The 12,884-nt window shown below is 31.7% G+C and overlaps 3 protein-coding genes across 4 annotated transcripts; 2 read left to right on the plus strand and 1 right to left on the minus strand.

Moving 5' to 3' along the window:
- The first annotated feature begins 524 nt into the window (after positions 1–524).
- LOC107628965 (uncharacterized) lies at positions 525–4,664 on the plus strand. 2 transcript variants are annotated; one of them, XM_021117930.2, is made up of 11 exons: positions 529–799; positions 1,499–1,655; positions 1,741–1,909; positions 2,146–2,216; positions 2,557–2,694; positions 2,776–2,867; positions 2,950–3,221; positions 3,601–3,686; positions 3,788–3,889; positions 4,211–4,385; positions 4,531–4,664. In XM_021117930.2, the coding sequence occupies exons 1-10, from the start codon at positions 717–719 to the stop codon at positions 4,370–4,372; spliced, it is 1,332 nt and encodes a 443-aa protein (XP_020973589.1). In that variant the 5' UTR covers positions 529–716; the 3' UTR covers positions 4,373–4,385; positions 4,531–4,664. The 2 variants fall into 2 exon arrangements, with proteins under 2 accessions (XP_016187103.1, XP_020973589.1); XM_016331617.3 differs by having other exon boundaries at positions 525–799; positions 4,211–4,664.
- A 186-nt stretch (positions 4,665–4,850) lies between these two features.
- On the minus strand, positions 4,851–8,169 carry LOC107628966 (FKBP-like peptidyl-prolyl cis-trans isomerase family protein). Its single transcript, XM_016331618.3, has 7 exons — positions 8,034–8,169; positions 7,099–7,379; positions 6,533–6,616; positions 6,169–6,218; positions 5,752–5,800; positions 5,544–5,618; positions 4,851–5,173 (listed from the first exon to the last, which is right to left on the minus strand). The coding sequence occupies exons 1-7, from the start codon at positions 8,116–8,118 to the stop codon at positions 5,054–5,056; spliced, it is 744 nt and encodes a 247-aa protein (XP_016187104.1). The 5' UTR covers positions 8,119–8,169; the 3' UTR covers positions 4,851–5,053.
- Positions 8,170–8,900: 731 nt separating this feature from the next.
- Positions 8,901–11,708, plus strand: LOC107628963 (DNA-directed RNA polymerases II, IV and V subunit 8B). Its single transcript, XM_016331614.3, has 4 exons — positions 8,901–9,040; positions 9,345–9,502; positions 10,842–10,930; positions 11,427–11,708. The coding sequence occupies exons 1-4, from the start codon at positions 8,965–8,967 to the stop codon at positions 11,536–11,538; spliced, it is 435 nt and encodes a 144-aa protein (XP_016187100.1). The 5' UTR covers positions 8,901–8,964; the 3' UTR covers positions 11,539–11,708.
- Positions 11,709–12,884: the final 1,176 nt, after the last annotated feature.

A 12,884-nucleotide genomic window follows, 5' to 3' on the forward strand; every position in this document is an offset into this window, starting at 1 on the left:
GCCAATGAGTTATAGCTCAAATGGCACAATCTCCTCATACTCATCTAATTGGTAAAAAAAAAAAAAAAACTAGTATCTAGTGAATTAATTGGCACGTTTCTTTTTGTTTTGATTCACTATTTTATTTATAAAGCATGTCAAAATAATAAAAAATATATTAGTTGAGATAGGAAGTATTTTATAATTTAATTAAAAATTTTAGATTTAAATTTTAAAAAAACAATTTTTATGAATTATGTATAATAAAAAACATTTAAAAAAATAAACATTAATCTTTTAGTATGAAAGTATAAAAGTATAGATATAGGATGTTTTAAAAAATAAAGCTAAACACTAATTTTTTATACATAGTATAAATATAATATAAATATAGATACATAATAAAATAATTAATTTTAAATTAATACTTAATAAATTATATAAATACGTAAATCTAATTAAGCAGTCGTATAAAATTTTTTATAATGTAAATGCATCCAAATTAAACTTTAAATATACATACTTGTTTCTTCTTCTTACAAATTAGTTATCGTTATGTAAAATAATTAAGCACTTGGAGAAGGGTATTATACTATTATTTTGGCGCTAATTAACTATGTCGATGAATCTAAATTTGTTGGTGCATTCATTTGTGATTTTACGTGTCCGTAAGCAAAGAAATCATCTTTGAACTCGGAACTCAGAACTCAGAAGTGGAAGCTAGTAAGGAAGGAAGCATGAGCAACCACCATAACCAACAAGATCAGCGTAACGGCATTCTCGATTCCACCTTCAATCAAACCCTTAGAACTGTTCAAGGGTACATCCTCTCCTCCTTCTTCTTCTTCTTTGCGGTTTTATTCGCCTCAGATTTCATGAAGTTCAACATCCCCATCAATTGCAGTCCCCAGATTTGTCGGATTTTCCGAAAACCCAGTTCTCAAAATCCGACTTTTCTCGATTTTCTATATTTAAACCTTTTTCTTTTGATTTCCTCTGGGTTGCGTTGATTTGAGATCAGGAATTGTGATGTGTGAAGTTCTACCGCACGAATTGGGTTTATAATAACTTTTTGGAAATGTGATCCGTGCAATCACTTCAGTAGTGTACTGTTATCACTGATTCCTGAAAAATTAGAAGAGGGTAATTGGAGCTGCGATGTGGATTATTATTGATTGGGCGAATTTTTTTTTCTTCTTAGATCGTTATGTGTATACTCGCGCCCGATTTGAATGCTGATTTGTTCCAATTGAACATGATGTAGGAACAGAGTCACAGACTTTATATAGTTGATTTTTACCAAATTTCATAGCTAACCTACGCAATTGTGTTTTTTCTTCAGAACTACAACTACCCTTTTCAACTGGGAATTTATGATTTATTTGTTGATGGTATTGGTGGATTGATGAATTGACCAATTTCTCTTTGTTCATCTAGTTTTGTATTTGGTGTTACTTATAACTGTAAGCATATAGCTTACTGTCGGAGCTGAGATTTGTAGTATTCTTTTTTGTTAAAGGTTACTTAAAGGTCGTAGCATGCCTGGGAAAATATTATTGAGCCCGAGATCAGACCCAGTAGATGGCTTGAACACGAAGGACTCATCGCCAAGTTACAGGAGGAGCTTCTCACACAATGATGCTGGCACTAGTGACCATACATATGGGGCAGATGAGGTGATTTTAGTATTCATTTACTTATATGCGTCTATGTGATTGATTTGTATCACTTTGTCAAGTGGGACTTGTACTCTCAATACAGGAAGAAGTTCAGAGTCCAACTATTATTGCCAACTTGAATCGGTTATCAATCTCGCATGTAGAGAGATCATCCAAAGAATTCTGCAAGTCTACCATTGGTGCCAGATCTACAGATTCTGCAAGAGTTATGAAGTTCACTAAGGTTCTTTCTGGGACAACAGTTATATTAGGTATTTTGTTTTTTCTATTTATTTTATTTTATTTTATTTTTATGATTATAATTTTTTGTATTACTCATTAACTTTTCCGTGTTGCTCTATGATGTTGTCTAGTCATTTAAATATCATAAATAAACAATTCTGAACTATATGTTTAGATAAACACACCTATCATGAGGTTTACCTTGCTTGTACATATTTTTTGCAGTATCATGAGGTTAACTATTTCCTTGAAATCTATTCTGTAGACAAGTTGCGTGAGCTAGCTTGGAGTGGTGTTCCAGATGACATGCGCCCTACTGTGTGGAGGCTTCTCTTGGTAAACTATTTGACCTTACTCTGGCTCTCGGATATGGGAAAAGAATATGAAACTTTTAGAGTTCATATTCCGAGTTTTAGGATTTTATTTTTATCAGGTTTCAAAGTTAAGTTTTGTTTGCTTAGGTTGAGCTATGGAATTATTTTAAAGAGATTTCGACGTTGCTTACATGAAAAATGTTCTCCATCGAGACTAAAAGAAGAATTTAGGAATGAAAAATGAAAATTATTTACACTATAAAGAATCATGTTGAGTAAGGAGTCAATCTTAGTGATCCCCAATCACACATGTTAATGGATAGCTTTGTCTTGCTGGAAATTTAAAAATAAACTGACAACAGGGATATGCACCACCTAATTCAGATAGAAGGGAGGGGGTTCTACGAAGAAAGCGCCTTGAGTATCTTGAGTGTATTTCTCAGTATTATGATATTCCTGATACTGATCGTTCCGATGATGAGATCAACATGCGTCGCCAGGTACTCTAGGTTAATATGTTACCATCTTGATTTTTGTAGCGATTTTCTGCTTGTTGATTATTGTCATTGTATGTTTGTCAGATTGTTGTTGATTGTCCAAGAACTGTACCTGATGTTCCATTCTTCCAGCAACAGCAAGTTCAGAAATCATTGGAGCGCATTCTTTATGCATGGTTAGACAAAACAATTTGTCGTTGTTGACTTGATATTATTCTTAGCTTAGTGATCTTATATGATTTCCAAATATATTCACAGGGCCATTCGACATCCTGCAAGTGGATATGTTCAGGGGATAAATGATCTTGTTACACCATTTTTAGTTGTTTTCCTTTCAGAATACTTAGAAGGGTCTATAGATAATTGGTCAATGTCTGATTTATCCTCAGACCAGATCAACAATGTAGAGGCTGATTGCTATTGGTGCTTGTCGAAGTTGCTTGATGGTATGCAAGATCATTACACATTTGCTCAACCAGGGATTCAGAGGCTTGTTTTTAAGTTGAAGGAATTGGTCAGGAGGATTGATGGTAACCTTCTCAGGCTTTGTTTTCCTTCAAACATTGCTATATTTATAATCTTAAATGCTTCATCCCTTTTTATAGTTTTGATGGCTCCTCTACTACGAAGGCTTGTTTAGTTTAACAAACTGCTCTCTTTTCATTCTTAGTTATAAAGATTCCACAATGTTTTCATCATCTTTTTCTGTTTTCAAGTATGAAAAAGGGGGGCAAGTAAAAAGAAGAATATTTCTGTCAATTTTGCTCCCAAAAACAGGATAAAAGAGATGGTTTATTTTCTTGGCACAAACATGTCGAAATTTCATCCCTTTTTTTCCTGGTAATATGTATTATTATATCTACAAATATAACCTGATGTTCCCTAATTGAAAATTGTGTGCTGCCCCAGAACCTGTTTCACGACATGTGGAGGATCAAAGTCTTGAATTTCTTCAGTTTGCTTTCCGCTGGTTCAACTGTCTTCTAATCCGCGAGGTCTGCTCAGACATGTTATTTTCCTTATAAGTTGGATAGTTTTCTGAATAAAAGATTGACATAAACGGTCACCAATGCTGATCTCTGATTTTTATGATTAGATACCCTTCCATCTCATCACACGCCTTTGGGACACGTACCTTGCTGAAGGAGATGCTTTACCAGATTTCCTTGTGTATATATTTGCCAGTTTCCTTCTAACAGTAAGCAAGCTTGTTTTGGCCCCTTCACTAATATGATATATTTTAATTTAATTATAATTTTCCCAATGTAAGTAGAAACAATTAATTAGGAATAATTTAGCTTTTGCACCATTTTTGCCATTGAATTACTTAATGAAGAATGCAATTCTAGGATTCCTGGCAATGCTTTGAAGCAACGTTACACAAATGCAATAGAAAACAACGGGATGCATACCTATATTATATGCTTCTAATTTGCTTAGATTATATACACATTCTCCTTACTTTTAGCAATGATCAATATAGTAGATAATGAATTTCTTCATATGCTGCTTTTTTTAGTGGTCAGACAATCTCCGGAAGCTAGATTTCCAAGAATTGGTGATATTCCTTCAACATCTTCCAACTCAGAACTGGACTCACCAAGAGCTGGAAATGGTGCTTTCCAGGGCATTTATGTGGCACAGCATGTTCAACAACTCTCCCAGCCATTTAGCCAGCTGAATTGGCAATTCTGGTTTTCTGGATTCAACTCTTGTTCATTTTCTAGTTTCTTTTTTTTTTTTCAAAAACTTTTTCATCAGGCTTTTGCCTACATCATATATGGTGTTGTTTCTTGTGTAAAAGGATTAATTGTTTTTCACAACCATTTTTCCATGTAGGTTACCTTGTAATATTTTGTAAAGGAGAGAGTGAGAGGAAGGGGAGAAAAGAAAAAAACAATAGAGACAGAGAGCCTATTTTTATTGTATTAACTTCATAACATTTCAGAATAGCAACAGATGTGTCAGCAAGAGTATTTCAATTTTTTCATTCTGCTACAATAGTTAACCTTATGAGAATAATACTTATACCACAGATAAACATAATGCTGTTGCTAAGAGAGATCCACATTTTTAACATCCCCAAAGTGGAACAAATGAAGATCTTGTATTCCTCATCTAACATAAACTATCAATATGTAGATACAACAAAACACAAATGCAAGGGAGCTTCTCTTGATATATATTGAACATCAAAATATGTAGCTCTGCGTAGCTATAAAATTATAGACTTGTTTTTCAAAAGAATTTAACAATTGTATACAATGGGGGGAAGTGGAAATAGATAAATAGAAATTGGATTTGCATAATTCCCAAAAAAAAAGAGAAAGAAAATTTGGGTTATTGCATCTAGTTTTATAGTTTATTCCTCATCCACTTCAAGCCCTGGTATATATTCCAAACTAACATCAAATATGACTGGACTATTTGGAGCCACCCTTGGTCTCCCTGGAGCTGATGTAAGGCCTTTTGGGAATGCCAACTGCCAAATAAATAATAAAGAACTTTGTAGCCAACACATTTAGAATTTAATACTCAGTTTTAAGGAAAATTAATCATGATTTAGTCAATGTTCATTAGCATGCATCCTTTTTATGTATTTTCATCATTTTGTGCTCAATGTATATTTTAGGCACAGATGTCCATAGACACTGATAAACGAGGAATATGGCATCGAAGCAGAGTCTATAAAATAGTTATATGATAGATTCACATGATTAAAAGATCACAGTTTCTCTGGTATAAGCTATTAAGGCAAAGCGAGTGGATTCTCTTAATTGGAAAATCTACATTTGACATGTTCAAATGAAATTTTCAATTGAGAGGATCCATTCCCCGAGGCAAAAGCTTACTGGTCCAGGTATGTACAGTCGACGCTTCCCTCCTACTTTCATGCTCAGAAGACCTTCATCAAGACCCTTTATCACCTGTTGTACTCATTCGGATTAGTATCAGTCAATCTTCATAGTCCCTAAAGCTACTGGTTTTCAATCTTGAACAATGATCACCATGAAAGGAAAGTTCTTGAAAACAACAAAAAAGGAAAAATCCAGAGTGTACCTGACCAGAACCGACACGGAAAATGTAAATCTGGCCTTTCTCCAATGAACTGCATGATTGAAAATGGGGGAAATGAGCAACACATTTGTCTTGGTCATATTCACATACTTGTATATTGATTTGTTATCCACAAAAAGAATATCATTGAACATTGTCATCAAGGTTTTCTCAAAGAGATCATCCAGAAAACCAAATTGAAAGGAGACAATACAGCTGGAAAAGGAATGGACAGTTTGATATTCTAAAACATTCATGTAACATTTGATTTTAGCTAAAATTGGCCAATTTTATTCTGTTAATCACACACTTAGATGAAGTATCTGGTATACACAACAACAAACGTTAAACATCATTCTAAATATTGCAATTCATGAAGATGAGTTAAGATTGATATAGTTTTGTAATCAGTGGATTTACCTATCAAATACTTGTCCGGAAGGAACCATTGCTACATAATTAGCTGCTACCTGTAATTACAATTACAGTTACATTACATAAGGTATATTACCATAGGAGTGCCTATAGAAATGAAGTTGCATTTGGTTAGATACAACTATGTTTGATTACACTGAGACAGAGATACAGAGAGACACGGCATGACAAAACCATTGTCTCCGTGTCCTATCCATTATTCCAAACGCAGCTTTACATGTTGCTTAAAATGTGAAAGTGTTCTAGTTTTATATTTCCTTTTTCAACGGTTAACTTCGAGAAGAATAGACATTATTTATCTTGTATTGCATATAAAAAAGAACTGAACAAATTAGAAGAAATTCCACACCTGAAATCCAACTGGGGGACTAGGACCTTGTCCAACTTTAATATCCTTGTATTGCAAACCTGATTCAGTAGTTACCATAGGCACCTTCATTGCATAAAATGTTCAAAGTCAACATTAGTCATTTAGCTATGGATATTCTAAGTAAAATCCATTGATACCATGGTGGTCATTGTTCAGGGGTCTTAAAAATGTGAATATTAAAACTTAAGTGCAATCACATAGATTGGTTATTAACAGATTATTTGCATGGTGCACAAATTCTTTAAAAATATAAGAATGTCTGCTATTCCTTTAAGAATGATAGATTCTATTATCAGGAAAGAATAGCTTACTAGCTTAGATACTAATAATGCTTTGATTTCCCAAAATTTATTTGAAGAATTTCTCTTTAAAAATAACTGACATTTGAGAAAGGTGCTGACTAACATTAGTAGAAACAGGAGATGCAATGCAATTACATCAAATATCAAAGCATTATTAGCAATTTACAACAACCATTTGTAATGTCTTAGCAGAGAAAAACAAAGAAAGGAGGCAGAGAAGGGAACAATGTATTCTCACCATACATTTTCAAGCTCCTTCTCACAAGCTTCATCACATAGTTTCGGCTTATCTTCCGGGGGCAAACCAGCTCCTTTGGCTTCCAATGAACCAACAAAGAGGCTTGAGATTCCCAAAGCCAATCCAAGAAAGTCTCTGCGGGAATTGGAATTAACCATAGCAGCACATTCAGTTGTATCTGAGGCCTTTACTTTTACCACCGATCTTCGGTATTGCGGAACCAAGCATCGAAGCCTGTCAGCAGCAATGCCTTGAGGATTGCAGCCCAAACTTTTACAAGTAGAACCTACCCAAAAAAAAAATTACATACTTTAGAAAACAATTGTGACAGTTAAACCCATGAGAATAATTTCTATGCACCAACACTTTAAAAGCAATTTGAAACTTTCAGCCAATAGAAATTCAAAAAGGTATGAAGTCATGGTGGATAGTTGTGATGATTTGGCACTTTCTTGAATTTCTATTAGATGACAGGGAGAAATTGTTTTACCTCACCATCAATGTCTAGAAATCAAATCCTAAATTAGTGAAAATTGAAGAATGGAAGCTGGGGGAAGTGATAATAGTTGAGAAATTTCAATTTTGCAGAAACAGAATTAGATTACAAAGTCACAATGAATTCACCTTTACTATCCTGTAAATACAATGCATGAACTCATTAACTCAACATAATTCGTTATTACTTATTACTTTCCTCTTAGAAAAAAACAACTTTTTGGCACCACTATCATTCATCTAAGAACATGACACAACAGATCATTGAGTTAAACAATAATTAGTAGTGCTCCTCAAACTAAAACCTATACAAGAGTGGAAGCAATAACAATTCGAGGTTGTGAACAAAACAGAAACAAGAAGCAATGACAATGTAACATTGTTTGAGTTGTGAAATGAAGAAAACAATTGGAAAATTTAAGGAAGCAGCACATAGAATAGATACCTAGTGGAAGAAGGAGAGAGGAGAGAGAAGCAGCCATTGTTGGCATATCATATCCAAGGTTGAAGGTTGTAATATTAGATGTCATTTGATGTGGATAAACCAAATCCACTTAAACACATCACCTGTCAGAAACTGTCCTAGTGTCCTTTTATCTTTTATCTTTTTTTTTTCCCTTTTCCTCCCTTGCAGATAACATAATTTTTTTTTTAACTAAAAATAGAGACTCGAATTGGCAAATACAGTAAAATCTTAATCCTTAATAAATCTTGTAGTAGTATAAAATAATTTATACCACTCAAATTTTTTATTTAATATAAATATATAATTGATATATATCATTTATACCAAAAAGAATAAAGATTTCATGAAGTTTTATATTTTTATTATTTTAGTTTAAAAACATAAATATTTTTTTTTTGAAATACTCTTTATTATATATAATTTATAAAAAAATATATTTTTGTTATTTTAAAAAGTCAAATTCAAAATATCTTAATTAAAATATTAAATACTTACCATCTTAAGTAACCTTATTATTATACTGCACATCTAATTTATATTGTTATGACATTCTTATAATCTTATTATCTTATTAAGTTATTATGAAATACAATATAACTCTCATTTAATATATACATAATGAATTATCTTATAATAATAATAAATGCATGTAAAGCTAATAATAATTAATCACACAAATATTTTAAAATTTGTTATCCTGAGAATTTTTAATACATTGATAAAAATTTAGAGACAAAATGTTTTAAAGTATTCAATTTTTCAATAAAACTTCCCACTTTTGAAACAAAAAAAAAAAAAAAAAACATTTTAGGGTATTAGTAGTTAGTATAAAAGGCCCCAAAATTTTACGTAGCTACAGTACCCAGAAATTTCTTACTGAGTGCGGTGAAAAGGAAGAAGAAATTGCGAAATGGTGGACGTTCTTTTTGATGATATCTTCAGAGTGGAAAAACTCAACCCCGATGACAAGAAATACTTCGATAAAGGTAGCTTTTTTTCTTTCTCCTCATTTTCTTCATACACCCATATATTCAATTATCTCTGTTTATGATCTTTGAAGCTTTTCGCCTTCCTATGATGTTTTTCTTACACTATCTGTAAATGGGTCCTCGTTTTCATTTCAAAGTTAGCTTCTTTCTGTGTGTGTGTGTGTGTGTGTGTGTGTGGCTATATTATGTGCTTTCTGATGAGTGTGCGTTTTCTTGTTTGTTGTTGGAGACATTAAGCTTTGGGTTTTGGCGTGTGTATCTGATTCTGATGGTTCAATGTTTGTTTTTGTGTTAATCGAAGTAACACGCATTGAAGCAAGAAGTGAGAGGTTTGACATGTTCATGCACCTAGACATCAATTCTGAGGTGTATCCTTTAAAGGTTGGACAGAAATTCGCCCTTTTACTTGTTCCAACTCTTAATCTTGATGGAACACCAGACACTGGCTATTATATTGGGGTAATTATATCTCTTTCTCTCTATACAGGACACCTTTGTTTTCTGATAAATGATTGTTATGATTGTCAAGTGAACCATGGTAAAATAGAACACGTACCCATTTAGAATATGACTTTTTGCCCCGGTATATTCAATAGTTTGTATGTCAATCTTTGTTCTTTTTTCGCTAGTAACCATTAGTATAAGTTAGTTAAGAGTGTGTTATCTAGTTGGTTAGTTAGAGATAATTAGTAGAGTGTATAAGGTAGAAATAAAGCATTTAATATGGTTGTTGGGGAGCTTTTGTTCTTCATGTTTTTGGGACTTGAATCATACGTGGGGGGAAGACGCATGAACATGTGGTTGATGCAGTGAAAGTGGTTTGTTTTCTGCCAAATTTTCTGCTGGGAAGGTGTTCCGGTCGCCCAATCTATATAAAATTTTTGGATTTGCTAGAATATGTGAAGAATAATCAACGCGATCTTTTGATTAAAAAAAAGGAACCAAGATCAGTTTAGACATAATAATTGCCAGTGATAAAGTTAAGTGTTAAGTTGGAAGCATAAACTACATCTGTCAGCAGATTTGTGTCCTAAAGGAAGCCAAAATCATCATGTATCATAAAGAGTAATAATGTAATGGTCAGAATGTGTTTTTTTCTGGTCATTACCGCCATATTTATATATATAGGAAGTCGAGAGAAGTGTAGGAAGAATCAAATTTAATTGGTGAGTGTAATTATAGAAAGACATTATTAGGTCTCTCCTAATTTGGTTTTGTTAGTATGAGTATAATTTTAACACATTAAAAAGTAGTGTTAATTTTCTCCTTGTATTTGAGTGTGTCTAATTTTTCCACTCAGTCATATTCTCTTCATTATTATCTAAAGATAAATGATAGTGTTTAATTCCACTCTTTTCTCATCTTCAAATTTTAGTTGCTATTCTGTTCCATTTAGCTCTGGTATCCAACAGAACATGGGCCATGAATATATTATATGATGGAGAATCTTTGTACCTTAGTATTTAGGTACTGTGACTGATGCAAAGAACTTGACCTCAGACATGCAAGGACTTTAAGAGAGTTTCATTGCTCATCTATAACCTGTTAATGATCTAGTGTCACATGACTAATCACATTTTACAAACCTCAAACCACTTTATATCCTTCTTAGAAAACAAATTCTAGGCTTAGAATAAAGTAAGGTTGTATGAGAAAATTGTTGTCGTAAACCAATTTACAACCATTACTCCCCTTGCCCCTTGTTAGTTTTGTTCTCCTTCCTACTTGTCAATTCGATAGTCCATAATTTCCCTCACAGAAGTTCTTTATTTTTCTTTTTCCCCGTTTCTATTTTCAGGGCAATCGGCACTCACTCGCTGACAATTTTGAATACGTCATGCATGGGAAGCTCTACAAGATAACAGAGGATTCAACGCGTGAAAATGTGTATGTCCCTTACCAGTTTTAAAGTATAAGATTATGAAGAAAGGAATTGCTTGTTAACATTTATTTTAGTTTCTATGTAACTTTTGTTAATTGCTAATTCGCCATTTGGATGCTAGTGACCTCTTAACTATAGACACCTCTTCCTTTCGAATTGGGGAGCTGAAGAAGCGAATGACTCGAAAAGTAAAATAGAATATACTTAACTCATCATGCTATTCAGCTATTCGCCTGCCCTCGTCCTTTAAGATCCCAACTCATGATCACACCCTTACCTGAATTTGTTTTAAAATAGTTAGGAACATGAACTTGTATGATTCCGATTGACGCATATTGTCTCGATATAACTGCTCAGTAATTGAAAGTTGAAAACCAAAATGATTGTGAGATTATTTTTTATCATAAGCATAAATTATTGATATATACATGACTATTAGATTATAATTTGATTGTGGTATTCACAATGGTAATTTGATTTGTTGCATTGTATTATTTACAGGGAGGTTCTTATTTCATTTGGTGGGCTTCTGATGATGATGAAGGGAGATCCCTCTCATTGCAACAAGTTTGAGCTTGATCAGAAGCTTTATCTTCTCATGAGGAAAGTATGATGAGAACTAGTGAAGGAAAAACAAATTAAGGGATCTGAAAATTTTGGTTATCGGCACCTTTTTGTAATTACATGTTAGAAGAATTCATATACTGTTAATCTTCATGCTAACTAGATATTAATCTTACTCTAACCAAATTGTTTAAGGTGAGTAAAATTTCTTTTAGCTTATTCTTCTTCCTTAATGAAATTCTTAGAAAAATAATTCTTCTACATGTACAAAACTCAACAAAGAATTTTTGTGATAGAAGGGAAGTCACTTTATCATATAAATTATATTTTTATTTTTTAAAACATTTTGTTGGATAACTATTACGTAGTCAATAAAAAATATAGTTATTTTTGTTAATGATAAAATATTATTTTCTTCCTAACATTTGGATCAAATCCTAATTTAGTTTCTAATATTTTAAATATCTTATTTTAGGGTAAAAAATTTTCGGATCAGTTCAATGTTGTTTTATTATTAAACTTAACATGAATAATTAATGGAAAAAGGTGTTGTGGACGTTTAACATTATTTGTTGTTAAGTCATATTTTTTATTTGTTAGAAAAATAGGGCCAAAATATTATTGTATACTATGTTGTCTAATTCTCTCTCTCATACAAAATTTAGTAATCAATTATTAATGTACCAAAATTAATGAGAAAGCTTTTTATATTAGTAATCATTAATGGGTTTATTTATGTACTTAAATTAATTGTTTAAAATATTAATTATTTGTGTCAAATTTAATAGTGAGATAATATTAAATCTATTTAAAATATTTTAGAACTAAAATATGAAGTTTGACACATTAAGAATTAAATTAATATTAGACTCAAATATTGAGGATTAAAATAATACTTTGGGTTTATTTGAGTGAGCTTTTAAGAAAATATTTTTTTTAAATTATTTTTTTTAAAAGATCTTATAGAAAAATAAAAGTAATTTTATGTTTAGATATCTCATGCAAAAAGATATTTTTATTTATCAATGATGTTTGGGAATAACTCTATAAAAGTATTTTTTGTTTATTTATTATGTGAAAAACATCTTTTTTTTAATATTTTTTTTTAAAAATATATAAATTATACCTTTTCAAAAAAGATATTTTTTTTCTAATGTTTTATTTTTACTACTAAAAATTTATTAAAAACGCTAAAAATAAAAATATTTTTTTATCAATTTAATAACATCCAAACAAATTCTTTATCTTTTTTTTTGTTAACGTGACAATATATAATTCGATGCATGTGTAAGATCTGCATCATAATTCTTTTTATTCTAATAATTTATTAAAATAAAACTCTGCAACAAAATAATAGACATATAGTCACCAAAAAAAAATTATAAAGACATATAA

Source organism: Arachis ipaensis, chromosome B3 (genome assembly GCF_059453495.1).
Source record: "Arachis ipaensis isolate K30076 ecotype BB chromosome B3, ASM5945349v1, whole genome shotgun sequence".
NCBI classification, from domain to species: Eukaryota; Viridiplantae; Streptophyta; class Magnoliopsida; order Fabales; family Fabaceae; genus Arachis; species Arachis ipaensis.

Coding starts and splice junctions, on each gene's coding strand:
- LOC107628965 (XM_016331617.3), top strand. CDS start 717: ATGAGCAACCACCATAACCAACAAGATCAGCGTAACGGCATTCTCGAT. Junction 800..1,498: donor ACCCTTAGAACTGTTCAAGG/GTACATCCTCTC, acceptor TTTTTGTTAAAG/GTTACTTAAAGGTCGTAGCA. Junction 3,890..4,210: donor TTGCCAGTTTCCTTCTAACA/GTAAGCAAGCTT, acceptor TGCTTTTTTTAG/TGGTCAGACAATCTCCGGAA.
- LOC107628963 (XM_016331614.3), top strand. CDS start 8,965: ATGGTGGACGTTCTTTTTGATGATATCTTCAGAGTGGAAAAACTCAAC. Junction 9,503..10,841: donor ACACTGGCTATTATATTGGG/GTAATTATATCT, acceptor TTCTATTTTCAG/GGCAATCGGCACTCACTCGC. Junction 10,931..11,426: donor GATTCAACGCGTGAAAATGT/GTATGTCCCTTA, acceptor TATTATTTACAG/GGAGGTTCTTATTTCATTTG.
- LOC107628966 (XM_016331618.3), bottom strand. CDS start 8,118: ATGACATCTAATATTACAACCTTCAACCTTGGATATGATATGCCAACA. Junction 6,219..6,532: donor GTCCCCCAGTTGGATTTCAG/GTGTGGAATTTC, acceptor TTGTAATTACAG/GTAGCAGCTAATTATGTAGC. Junction 5,619..5,751: donor TCCGTGTCGGTTCTGGTCAG/GTACACTCTGGA, acceptor TGAGTACAACAG/GTGATAAAGGGTCTTGATGA.